The following is an 11,629-nucleotide window of genomic DNA, read 5'->3' as shown; positions in this document are numbered from 1 at the left end:
TCAGGCCCCAGCATGCATGTGTGCTTAGTCACATTTTCAGAATGTTCAAGCCTTAAGTCAGTGTCACTAGTCTGCTTGAGAGTTGAGAACTACAGAAAGTTTTCTAGAAAAGTGTTTCCTCAAACAGTGAGGCTCAAGCACTGCAGAGGAAATGAAAAGGTAAGAGTAGGAAAAGAAACATTTTTTTTGATTATTAGGAGAGAGATGACAATGTTTGCAAGGTCCTCCATTAGGAGGACAGCTCCAACTCCAAATCTGTTGAATATTTTATTCATGCACAACTGAAAATTTCAAATCATTTTATAGCACAGCACCGTTCAGCATTTTAAGTAACTAAATGGAGGAAATGTAGCATACAATGGAGACCCTAAAAACTGCCATCCTGGATAAAACTATTTTAAAAGGAGATGGAAGTTATTTCCGTATAAAGATTTAAAGTCTGTCAAAAGTTACCATTTCCTTCTCCAGGAAACAGATTTAGAGGTCCTTTCAGATAGAGAAATGGAATCATCTGAGCATGCAGGAATGGTAGTCAAGAACAGATTTATTACTAAAAGATTGTGTAATGACCAGAACACCAAACCCCCAACTCTCAATGGGATTTTAGGGAGCAAATGCACAGCTAATAAAAAAATTAAAACAGGGGATTTTTAAAGAAATGCAATGGTATAAATCAAGTCATAACTGAAGCATGTCATTCAGAAAGAAGTATGTTTTCAGTACCACTTGTTTGTTAAGCCTCTGTGTAATCGACCTCACATTTACACCAGTAAATTCCTGAGATCAGGAATTTTCTTATTTAGACCTTGATCCTGCAAGCTGTTCCACGTGGGTGGACCCCTGCATGGGAACAGGAGTGCATCCTTTAAAACAAAGCGTATTGTATGAAAGACATCAAGGAACAGCATCAGGTTTGAATGGTAATGTCTAGAACAGATTATTGAAAACATTCAGCAATTGCTGAAGTCAACAAGATCTTTTTTCTCTGGGATAACAGTATTAACTCTGAAAAGTCACTGAATGCTATCTCAAAACAGTGTTAATTCCAGATATGCAAAACGGTCATGTACAATGTGTGCTATTAAAAAAAGTCTCTCCACTAATTATAGGTGCAATTTATTTTTCATTAATATGACATGAACTCCATCATTTCTTAACTGAAAGAACCCAAGCGCACAACAGACATGCCCAATCCTTTGTGTCCTTACTTCATACCTGGCTCCATCTGCCATGCCTCCACCTTCTCTTCTTTTACAGATAATTCTTAATTCATACATGATTTTCATCTGTTGATTTGTTCTGATCTATTTCTTAGACAGCTCGGACACAAATATTACCAGACACATACATCAGATAGCTAGTATGAAAATACTGTACATAGTTTTAATACATATTTGATTCTTGAACTCTCAAAATAATACCTCACAAATAAAAATTACTCTGGAAATAAGTATTTTAAAGGAAACTAAAAATCACAGCAACAAGTATAACAAATTATATAAACAAATATACAGTATCTTTGTTAATGTATATATATTTTACATTTCTTCACCAAGTCCTTTTATTAAAAAAGAAGAGGAGGATGGTCAGATTTAATGCATTACATATTTCATCAGAGATCTTGCTGAATGTCACTTAATGCACTTGTAAGTCGCCTTATTTTCTCTTCCATGGCCTTTTTACTGTTTGCTGTTTCTTGCAGAAGCTGACGCATTTCTTCTTCAACCCGGTAAACCTGAAATTATAAAAAGATACATTAAAAAATTCAACCTGTATGTTAGTATATTATAGGAAGAGTAAACTTGCTTATTTTTTTATTACTGATTGAGAATCCCAGAGTAATTACAGAATATATTGCTATTCTTAAAGAGTACATTTGAGTACAACTTGCTTCATACTCCTGTTGCCATATCTGTCATACAAAGTAAAAACTTTCATGAATAATTGTGCAATGTGAAACAGGCGATAAAGGAAGACAAGATGGGATGAACGAAGTTGTTAGGAGAACAGCAAAACTAGAAAGTCTTTCACATCAAATGTTTGTAAAAGGGACACTAGATGTGTCAGTATTAGAGAGTCATAGGGTGACTGCCTCTTTAAAGGGAGATGAAGTCTCAGCCCAACTTGTGACACAGACAACTCATCTGCCCTGGGGGGAAAATGGGTTGTGTGATTCAATCCTTTACCTAACCCAGAGGCCTGAGAGATCTGGGCAGTGTGGAAAGGAGAGAGACTTCAGCAGAAGCCTTGAGAAGACTGCTGAGGACTAGAGAGAGGAGAAGGAGGGCTCCTGCAGCAGACCTTGAGATACCAGAGGAGAAAACACCCCAGCTAGGAAGGACTGGGCTTGGCTTGCAAAAGAAGGGAAAGACTGCAGGTACAAAGGTGTGGGAGAGCTGCTTGGGATGGAGCAAGTGAACAACCCAGGAGGCTAATGGAAAAGGGTGAAATTCAAATTAAATTATAATTGCACAATAACATTTCAATTTTTTCATTAAAAAGGCAAAAGAGTGTCTAAGTTATTAAACACGGATGAGATGTGGCCCTCAGAAAGGAGGGGCTATGTCCAGTTTGAAACTGGTATGTGAATTCTGTGTTGTGTATACCTTGGAAGGGGTGGACTTTTTATTAATGGCTTAGCTAGAGGGCCAAGTCACTGAGGGGAAACTGAGGCAGGAATGCTGCATGGCCACACTATGCAATTAGGGTAAAATCTGGAGGCAGTGACCCTGTTACAATCTGTAATTGCAGCAAGTTTTGCTAAACAGTAATGATTCTACAGTTAGTTATTTAATTCTTTGGAGGAAAAGAGGATTCCAAAATTAAGAACAGTATTGATAGAAAGCATGGAGTTTCTATAGCTCAGAAGAATATTGCAGGGAATTGTCACAGTTCCATGGTTACCTGCACCTCTATCCCCCTCTGTAGTCTCCTCCAGCTATCACCTCTCTACGGGAGGGGACCTAGTGTCTCTCTCCCCTCAGACTGGGGATTTAGGCTTGCAGTCCCCCTGCAATTCATTGTGATTTTCCCAGCAGGTCTGACCTTAGTCCAGCCCCTGTGGTTCACTCTCTTTCAGGGACAATGACATGGTTACCAGTGACCAGCCAGCTTTCACAAAGCCCAACACATTTATTTTAGGACAAAAAGCATTAGAGAAAACATCAAAAAAAAAAAAAACCCCAAACAATTCAGAGACCTGATAAGTTTACTAGGTGTCACCCATCTTACACAAAGAGACCCTTGCAGGTTCTAGTCCTTCAAACCCTTACAGCTAGGTTCTGCCCTCTTAGTTACAATCTCATGTCAGTTTTTGGATCCAAACGAACCAGGTGGTTCAGTTCATCCTAACCCTTCATTCCCAAAACTCTTTCTAGGTCTCCTATTCCTCTTGAACCCTGTCTGACTCAGTATATGCAATTCACCCAAAAGGGTGGTACTTCTCTGGAGTTATCTATCCTGGGACAGGTGAACAACAACTAACTAACTTTTTTTATTTAAATAAATTGGTTTATTTTTAAAAAATCAAACCAATTTAGTATTAAATTTGAAATTAAAGTCTATGTTAAGAAATGTATAATCTAGTAAATCTACTTACACATTATAATCTATTACTATAAATACAATATAAAAAAATTGAGTACATTTACTGCCCAGTTTAAAAAACAAAACAAACAAACAACCAAAAAAACAACCAAAAACACCACACCCAAACCACTGGTCAAGGTCACTGGATAAGTACTTGAATCCAGAGTTCACTGAGGTGCTAAATCAGCTTTTGACAAAACTAGCCTATTCTGAGGTAAAAGAATAGTTTCTTCATTTCAGTTTATTCAACTAGTTCAGTTCAATTACTAGTTAATTCAAAGTTACAATACCAATTGGGAGTTGAAAAAGCACAAAAGCATTTTTCCTTTTCCAATCTAGGAGATTTACTAGTTCTAAAAACTTGAAGAACACAGTGACCAGGAACAATAAGTTCAGTTCATTAACTTGAGATAGAATCATAGATTATTAGGGTTGGAAGGGACCTCAGGAGATCATCTAGTCCAACCCCCTGCTCAAAGCAGGACCAATCCCCAAACGGCCCCCTCAAGGATTAAGCTCACAACCCTGGGTTTAGCAGGCCAATGCTCAAACCACTGAGCTATCCCTCCCCTAAATACTTCTTTATTTAACAAATCAGTTAATTTTAAATGCAAAAAGTTTAAAATCTGAAGACGTTTGTCTATACAGCACTTTAAGGTAGCTTTATTTCATAAAAAACAAAGTGCTATTTTTGTGCAGTTGTAATTGAATTTGGATTTCCATCCAAAATGACACCTACATACCTCAATGAGTGGGGGAAACATGATGGGGCTGGTGGTGAAAAGGGGACAGCCCCAGTGGTGAGGGAAGGAGACACTTGCTGAGGGACATCAGATGTCTCCTGCCCCCTCTTATTCCCCCCCAGAGTCTCTGGCATGCAGTTGGGGTTGTGGGAGGGGGAAAGGAGTGCAGACTGGTGAGCATTCCCTAGCTCCCAGAATTTAACCTGGTGCAGGTGCCAAAAGAGGGGCTCCAAATGGCTTGACACAAATCACAAGTAAAAAAAAAAAAATTAACTAATAAGCATGTACTGCATCAGTCACCATTTTAATATAAAAATGTAAATAAAGACTCTGAATAAATGTAAGTTAAACTATAAAATTGCTTAAATGTGTGTCGATATAGCATATAATCCTCCTCCTGTTTAGCAAAAAGAAGCACCAAATTTAGTGTAGTGTAAAGGCTACATTTAGTTGCAAGTTAACATGTTTTAATGGTTACTAACCATGAAAATCAACTCATCTTTAGGAAAATAACTAAAAAGTACAAATGCAAAACAAGATGAAAATGAATGATTTGCACCAAGATTTCCTGCTTCCTGATTTAAATCATTATCGAAGTCAGAGATTTAAATCAATCCATGCAGCTCTCAAATGACTTTTGTTCTCGGGAGAAACTCAGTAACCCTCCACAATGGCGCCAGAATGCAATCCCTAGCTCATGATGATACATGTAACATTTGTAGAAAACAAAGTTTACAACTAATCCATGGGCACATCTCAACGGAACAGTCTTTGAAGTTTGCATGCTTCCAAGGTCTCACATCTGCTATAGAAATTATAAAAGCCAACAGGGTGACCCCCTAGGCTGACCCCCTAGCTACATAAAATACTTTATCACCATTTTTCTTGCCTCTTTAATAATTAAGGGATGTTCATGAACTGGCAAGTGATTGCATGTTCCTTGAACAAAGAATATTCTGAGTCTACCCACTGTCTACGCACTTTTAGTGAATCCATTATTGGGCAAAGATTGAAAAAGTTCAATGTCATTAATGCTTTCATTCATGGTGATTAGCCAACACAGACACCAAAAAGACTACAGCTGTCTGCATATAACAATGTTGGGACTGAAAATGCATATTTTAAAGGTCTGATATTGTATTAAAATACATTACCTTTTCATTTGCTGCTTCAATCTGTTTTTGTTTTTCATTTGCCAGCTGCAGTAATTCTGCCTGATGAGCTGCTAGTGTTGACTCAAGCTGTCTTCTAAAAGCATCATCCATTGAATGAAGTTTTTCCATTGCAACCCTAAAATAGGATAAATCTTAATCCTTAAGAAAGCCAGAAAATATCTGTAATAGCATCATTACTTTAAGACTGTATGTCAGTGGTGTGCAACCTGCAGCCCATGGACTGCACACAGCCCCTCAGGCTAATCTGTTGGTGGGCTACCAGTTTGCTTACATTTGCACAGCTGCCCGCAGCTCCCAGAGGCCACGGTTCACCATTCCTGCACCCCTGGAGATTGTGATTGACTGGGACATCCTCTAGGATTAACTAGTCAATTGAGATCGACTTGTTGGTGAACACGGAGCTAGAAGATTCAAACTTGCTCTTGTTAAAAAAGGTGCTAATGACCCCTAAGGCTTTCAACCATCTGCTTATACTAGCAAAAGATAGACCATTTAAGCGAGAATAATACGTATAAGTATTATTTCCACCATTTCTTCAAAACAGGCTAGCCGAGTATGGGTCTAGTATAACACATTTTCTGAGAATTAAAAGGGTAAATCTTGTATGCGGACTCAGGAGCTCCTGAGAGGATGTTTCAATATAAAACTAGAATATGCAGCTACATAGAGCAACACTATGAACACTGCAGTACAGACCCATTTAAACGCGAATCCGCTTAATGCACGGTAGCGCCATGCCTCCCAGTGTTACCTATTTAACACACGAGACACGTTAACACGCGGTACAGGAACTTGCTATGTAGCGCTACAGATTTGCTCACTAACTCACTGACACAGAAATCAACAGGGTGACCCCCTAGGCTGACCCCTAGCTCCGCACACTCCGGTGTGCCCCGAGGGCTCCCGCTCCATACCAGTAAGTGTCCTGAGTTACTTTCACCCCTGTGTAGTAATAATAATGTTTTTATTAGATTACACATTTGAATTTATATTTTTGCAAAGTGCCATTAACAGATAGGCCTGCAGTATTTGGGACGCTGTGACTATGTATGTAATCCTAGATTATACTTACTATATCATTAAGATTAAGGATTCGATAGAGAGCACACGCAAGATATTTCTCAGCATGGCCCTCTTAACCCACGGGCGTGATGGCTTGACTCCCGACATCTGTGCGTAAACAGGTCTGTACTGTATTCAGACACTGAATACACAGCCTTATGAAATTTCACACACAACATTCTTTTTCTATGATACATTTCAGTAGCATTGAGCTTCCAGCACTGCTCCCAATATTTAGCCCTAACTATTTAATTTTGTTCTGGAGAAACTAAAATTTAGATCATCAAGATATTCCTTTGCCCTGCTGACCAGATGACCATTATGTCCCACTTCTCTTAAAACAGAGGAAATCCTCAAAAGGAAAAACATTTTATAGTGGGGGATATGTACACTAAATCCTAAACAGAAAGAGGTAGTTCATCAGCAGTTATAATTTAGTGAGGCACACTAACAGAATAGTTGTGGCAATGAGCAGTCCTTTTCTCAAGGAAGTTTCATGGGAAAAAAAAATCAAAATAATGTCTTTGACTACCTAATCTCATTAGTCATTGATTCTTCTGCATCGTTGGGTCTAGCATAACTTGCCACATCTCTGCTTATTGCCGTCGTGTGTGTGGCCTAACTACACAAGGTCCACTGTTAATTAGACTACCTATGCTTAAAGAGAAAAGAACAGTGCTTAAAAAATGGTTGTGATAGCCACAGCATCGTTAACAATAGTAGGAAGTCTTTAAAAAAAGTTTTCCTAGCATAGACAAGATTTATGAGGCTACAGTTATATTGACATGTCATTCAGTATTTATTTGGCTGACATTTGTACATGTGTTTACTGGAGATTGCCTTCATCTTCAGAATATGTCTACATGATTTTTTTTTTTGAAAGTCTCATTTCCTCAGGCTTTTTGTTTACTATCAACTCCTAATCCACTGTTAATTGCTTCAACTTAACACTTCCCCTGAAAGCACTGATGACAGAGAAATAAAGTCATATTAAAACATGCAATGGATCCAAATGCAAAAACAACACAAAAAAACCCCTCCAACAGTTCAGTAATAATGTGGGGGTAAGAGGAAGGAGAGAAGGGAGAAGGAAATTCAGATACTTTCTTATTTATTCTTTTTCCCCTCAACGGCATTAAATGAAAACCTAAGTACTCACTATTATAGCCATTTGTTTGTTGCTGCAGCAACACAAATGCAAAGTCGCACAAACAGGAGTACACATTTACCCTCTCAATAAATTTATTCCAAATGGGCCTCCTCTCTGTGGATTACAAATTTATGTTTTATATACATTTTATTAACCCTTGTTTAATCTCAATGTGGCCACAGAACTAGGATCTCCAATAGGAAGTACCTTCAACCAAGTACTAAATATTTGGGAATCTAAAAATCTTCAAATACGTGCAAAGTGCAGTTAAAAAACTGAGGGGAAGATCCTGCAGATACCTACTTCACAGAAGTAGTCCTTACACACTCTTATACACACACAAGTATTTCTTATGTGACTATAAGAGTGTGTGTGATTGGACCTATACAAAGTACTTGCAACTTCATTATCAACTCTAATATTATGGACCAAAATTTCACCTGTCTTGCATGGTGGACCATGTACAAGTTTAACAAGACAACCATTATTAGTATTTTTGTTTTTACTTCTGAGTTTGAAGACTTTTGTTTCTCTCTTCGATCAGCTTCTTTTCCTTGATGTCAAAGTTTTCTTTCATTTGTTTAACTTGTGTCTCAAGGTGGCTTAGTAGTTCTCCTTTATCTTGCCACTTCTTATTCATTGCACTGAAAATAAAATACAAACGTTTAGAGTGCATACAGATTCTATCATCTTTTAAAACTGGGGGTGGGGTGGGGAGTGAGGGAGTGATACTTCTACATTTCCCCATTTTCAAGTTCTAACCATCAAAAGTGGCACTCTGGCCTACCCACGTACTCTTCTCCCAACCAATCTGAACACAAGATCTCACTTGAAATTTCAGTGTGGGTCATAACGTTTCAATATGCTTATAATAGCATACATCACCTGTATGCTTTCCTAATATCTTCCAGTTCTGCTTCTTTTTCTTCTAGCAGTTGTTTTAATTCCTCTTTTCTTTCATTTTGCCTTTCTAACTTTTCCATTAGCTCTTCCAACTGTGCAGTTTTTTCATCCAATTGTACCTGAAAAGTCTTTTGGAGTTCAACATTTTCTTCACGCTGTTTTCTCATCTGCTCTTCTCTCTCCTGTAAACCCTATAAACACAACATTTGTTTTGGTATAAACCGGCCATAAATAAATTTAGGTTCAAAATTAGATGAAAGTCTCTAGCCATCAGAGCAGTGAAGTTCTGGAACAGACTTCAAATACAAGTAATAGGGGCAAACCACTCAACTCATTTTAAGATGAAGCCTGATATGTTTATGAGCAGGATGTGACAGAGTTACCTGTGACAACAGGGTACTAGACTCAAGCACCCACAAGGTTCCTTATAGTCCTATTGCTGTTTAGACCTCCTTTGGTCCTTGTTTTTATTAACATAAAACTTTCTTGCAATTATGGCATGCATCCGACGAAGTGGGTATTCACCCACGAAAGCTCATGCTCCAAAACGTCTATTAGTCTATAAGGTGCCACAGGACTCTTTGCTGCTTTTACAGATCCAGACTAACACGGCTACCCCTCTGATTCTTGCAATTAATGTTAACTTACAAGATATACTGGTTGCAAAACAAAAACAAAAGCAATAATTTCTGATGGAAAAACTGTAATAAAAGAACATTGAAGAGTTCAAACTCTGAAAAGTTCAAAATCTGCTACTTTTAAAAATATACTGTATACAACTAGCAGATAATTTTTCTATTAATCTACTTGGAGTTTTGCTATGATAAATGAGGCAAAAGGTTTGAGCCCCACTGGAATTTATAATGATAATTTACCTGTAAGTATGTTACCCTATTGCTCCCTGAATGCAAAAGGAACAGAATAAGAGAAAATATTTTATACTTGAATATAAAATTTCAAATTCAACTGATTATTTTAATGAAGCAAAACACTAAATTAAGTGAGACCTGTCCTACATTTTTCTTCTGCATTTCTGATTATTTTTATCTGGGAGTAAGTCTGTACATAAATACAATCATATATGGCCTGGTCCTGCACCCAATGAAGTCAATGGGAGCACACTCTCAGACAGCCATGGCACTGCTTTTCTAATTTTATTCAAGTCACTGCTACAATTTTCACTCCAACTCCATTTAATTTAAGCACCGTACATGCACACGCGCGCGCACACACACACACTTACTTCTTTTAATTTCCTAATTGTTTCTGTTTGATCTTCCACTATTTTGGTCTTAATTCTTAGCGCATCATTGTCATGTTCATTTTGTTTTTTTAGAATCTCACTTTCATTGGTCAGAACCTCAATTTTTGCTTCTAGTTTTCCACGGTCTTGAGCAAGAGAAGCTCCTGGATAAATACAACATTACAGCACTGCAGATCTTCAAGGCATTTTCCAAGCACATTTCAGAAAAGTGAACGTTTTATGCAAGTGTGGACATGCTTATATCTCCTGCATGGATCAAACTGCTGGACTGGAACCTTAGTTTGTAACTACACAATTTTTTTTGAAAATGTTCAACAGTGGCAACTTAATGGCATTAAACACTTGCTGTTTAGACCTCCTTTAGGCACTTCTATTAAAAATGATCAGTAATAATGCTTACAGATCTAAGCTAAGCAATCTCAAAGAGACCACCAGATGGTGCTAAATCTGTACTGCTAGTTACAGTGCAGAAGAACAAGGAAGAGGATAAAAGCCACATCACTTATTGCTCCAACATTTAAATTAGTCATCTTCAAGGACACCTGCAATTTGAGTCTCACTTTGGGGGATGAAGGTGAACAAGTGATGCAGGTATCAATACCACTATGAAATGCAGAGTAAGTAATGCTATTTAGTACTGAGGGAATTCTCTCAAACTTGAACCTCCTTGCAATACTTTATGTAGCATTTTATGTGCTATCCTCTTTCCTGAATGAGCAATAAGAGTCAATGAAAGTAGATGATTGCACGTTTGTTCTCTATAATTTGACTTAAGGACCATGCAAGGAGAGATGTATACAGTACTAGAGGACCAATTTTGGTTCACTTCACCAGTTCCACAACAATGCTTCTGGCCCTTGTGTTTAAAAAACTCAAGTAAGTTTTAAAAAGCCTCAATTTTAAATATGGCAAGCATAACATTTTGCCAAAATATATAAAAAACACCTGAATGAAAAAAAAGGAGTGTGAACAGGGTACATACAGAACATTCTTTGAGATTACCACCTTTGAATATACTTAAAAAGAACAGGAGTACCTGTGGCACCTTAGAGACTAACATATTTATTTGAACATAAGCTCTCGTGCATCTGAAGAAGTGGGCTGTAGCCCACGAAAGCTTATGCTCAAATAAATTTGTTAGTCTCTAAGGTGCCACAAGTACTCCTGTTCTTTTTGTGGATACAAAATAACACGGCTGCTACTCTGAAACCTTTGAATATACTGTGATACTACTATTTGTAGTATGAATAGCTGTACACCATTTTTCTAGACACTATTCACTATGACTCCAAGTAGTTGCTTGCACAAAATAATGGCCACATCCAAGCAAATCCTATCCACCACCGGGTAAAACAAAGTGACACCATTTTTTTTTTTTTTTTGCAATTCATATCAATATGTATGGAAAAACTGTATAAAAGGGGATGACAGTAAACAGCAGTGTCCTTCTTTACCAGTTATGTGTAAGTAAAAATGAAAATAAAAATCACAAGACCAGGTGTTCTGAAGTGTCTCTTATTGAGCCCACACACTAAGAAATATTTTCCTCCCATAATCAATCAAATGAAGTTTAAAAAAATAAGTCAATTCACTGAGTTAACAGAATACCACACAAAATTATAATGAGTAAACTTTTTTTTTTTTTATTCCTGATCTTCAGCTCTTTCAAATTCTGATTAATTTTAACATTTAACTTTGGTATTCTGAAAGAAGCAGCCTATTTTTCACTTAATTAAACAGAATA

The 11,629-nt window shown here is 37.4% G+C and overlaps 1 protein-coding gene across 2 annotated transcripts in view; it reads right to left on the bottom strand.

Annotated features, from left to right (window-relative positions):
* Positions 1-1,100: 1,100 nt before the first annotated feature.
* The window catches only part of LRRCC1 (leucine rich repeat and coiled-coil centrosomal protein 1), a 41,473-nt gene continuing 30,944 nt past the window's right edge, over positions 1,101-11,629 (bottom strand). The window contains exons 15-19 of one of the 2 annotated variants that reach the window (XM_039525380.1): positions 9,865-10,028; positions 8,604-8,812; positions 8,225-8,362; positions 5,486-5,621; positions 1,101-1,735 (exon numbers count right to left, since the gene is read on the bottom strand). In XM_039525380.1, the coding sequence (XP_039381314.1) occupies positions 1,613-1,735; positions 5,486-5,621; positions 8,225-8,362; positions 8,604-8,812; positions 9,865-10,028 (770 nt within the window). In that variant the 3' untranslated portion in view covers positions 1,101-1,612. Of the gene's footprint in view, positions 1,736-5,485; positions 5,622-8,158; positions 8,363-8,603; positions 8,813-9,864; positions 10,029-11,629 lie in introns of those variants that run through there. The other variant, XR_005594245.1, reaches the window with a different exon arrangement.

Source organism: Mauremys reevesii, linkage group 2 (assembly GCF_016161935.1).
Source record: "Mauremys reevesii isolate NIE-2019 linkage group 2, ASM1616193v1, whole genome shotgun sequence".
NCBI classification, from domain to species: domain Eukaryota; kingdom Metazoa; phylum Chordata; order Testudines; family Geoemydidae; genus Mauremys; species Mauremys reevesii.
This window is presented reverse-complemented; position numbering and strand designations above follow the sequence as displayed.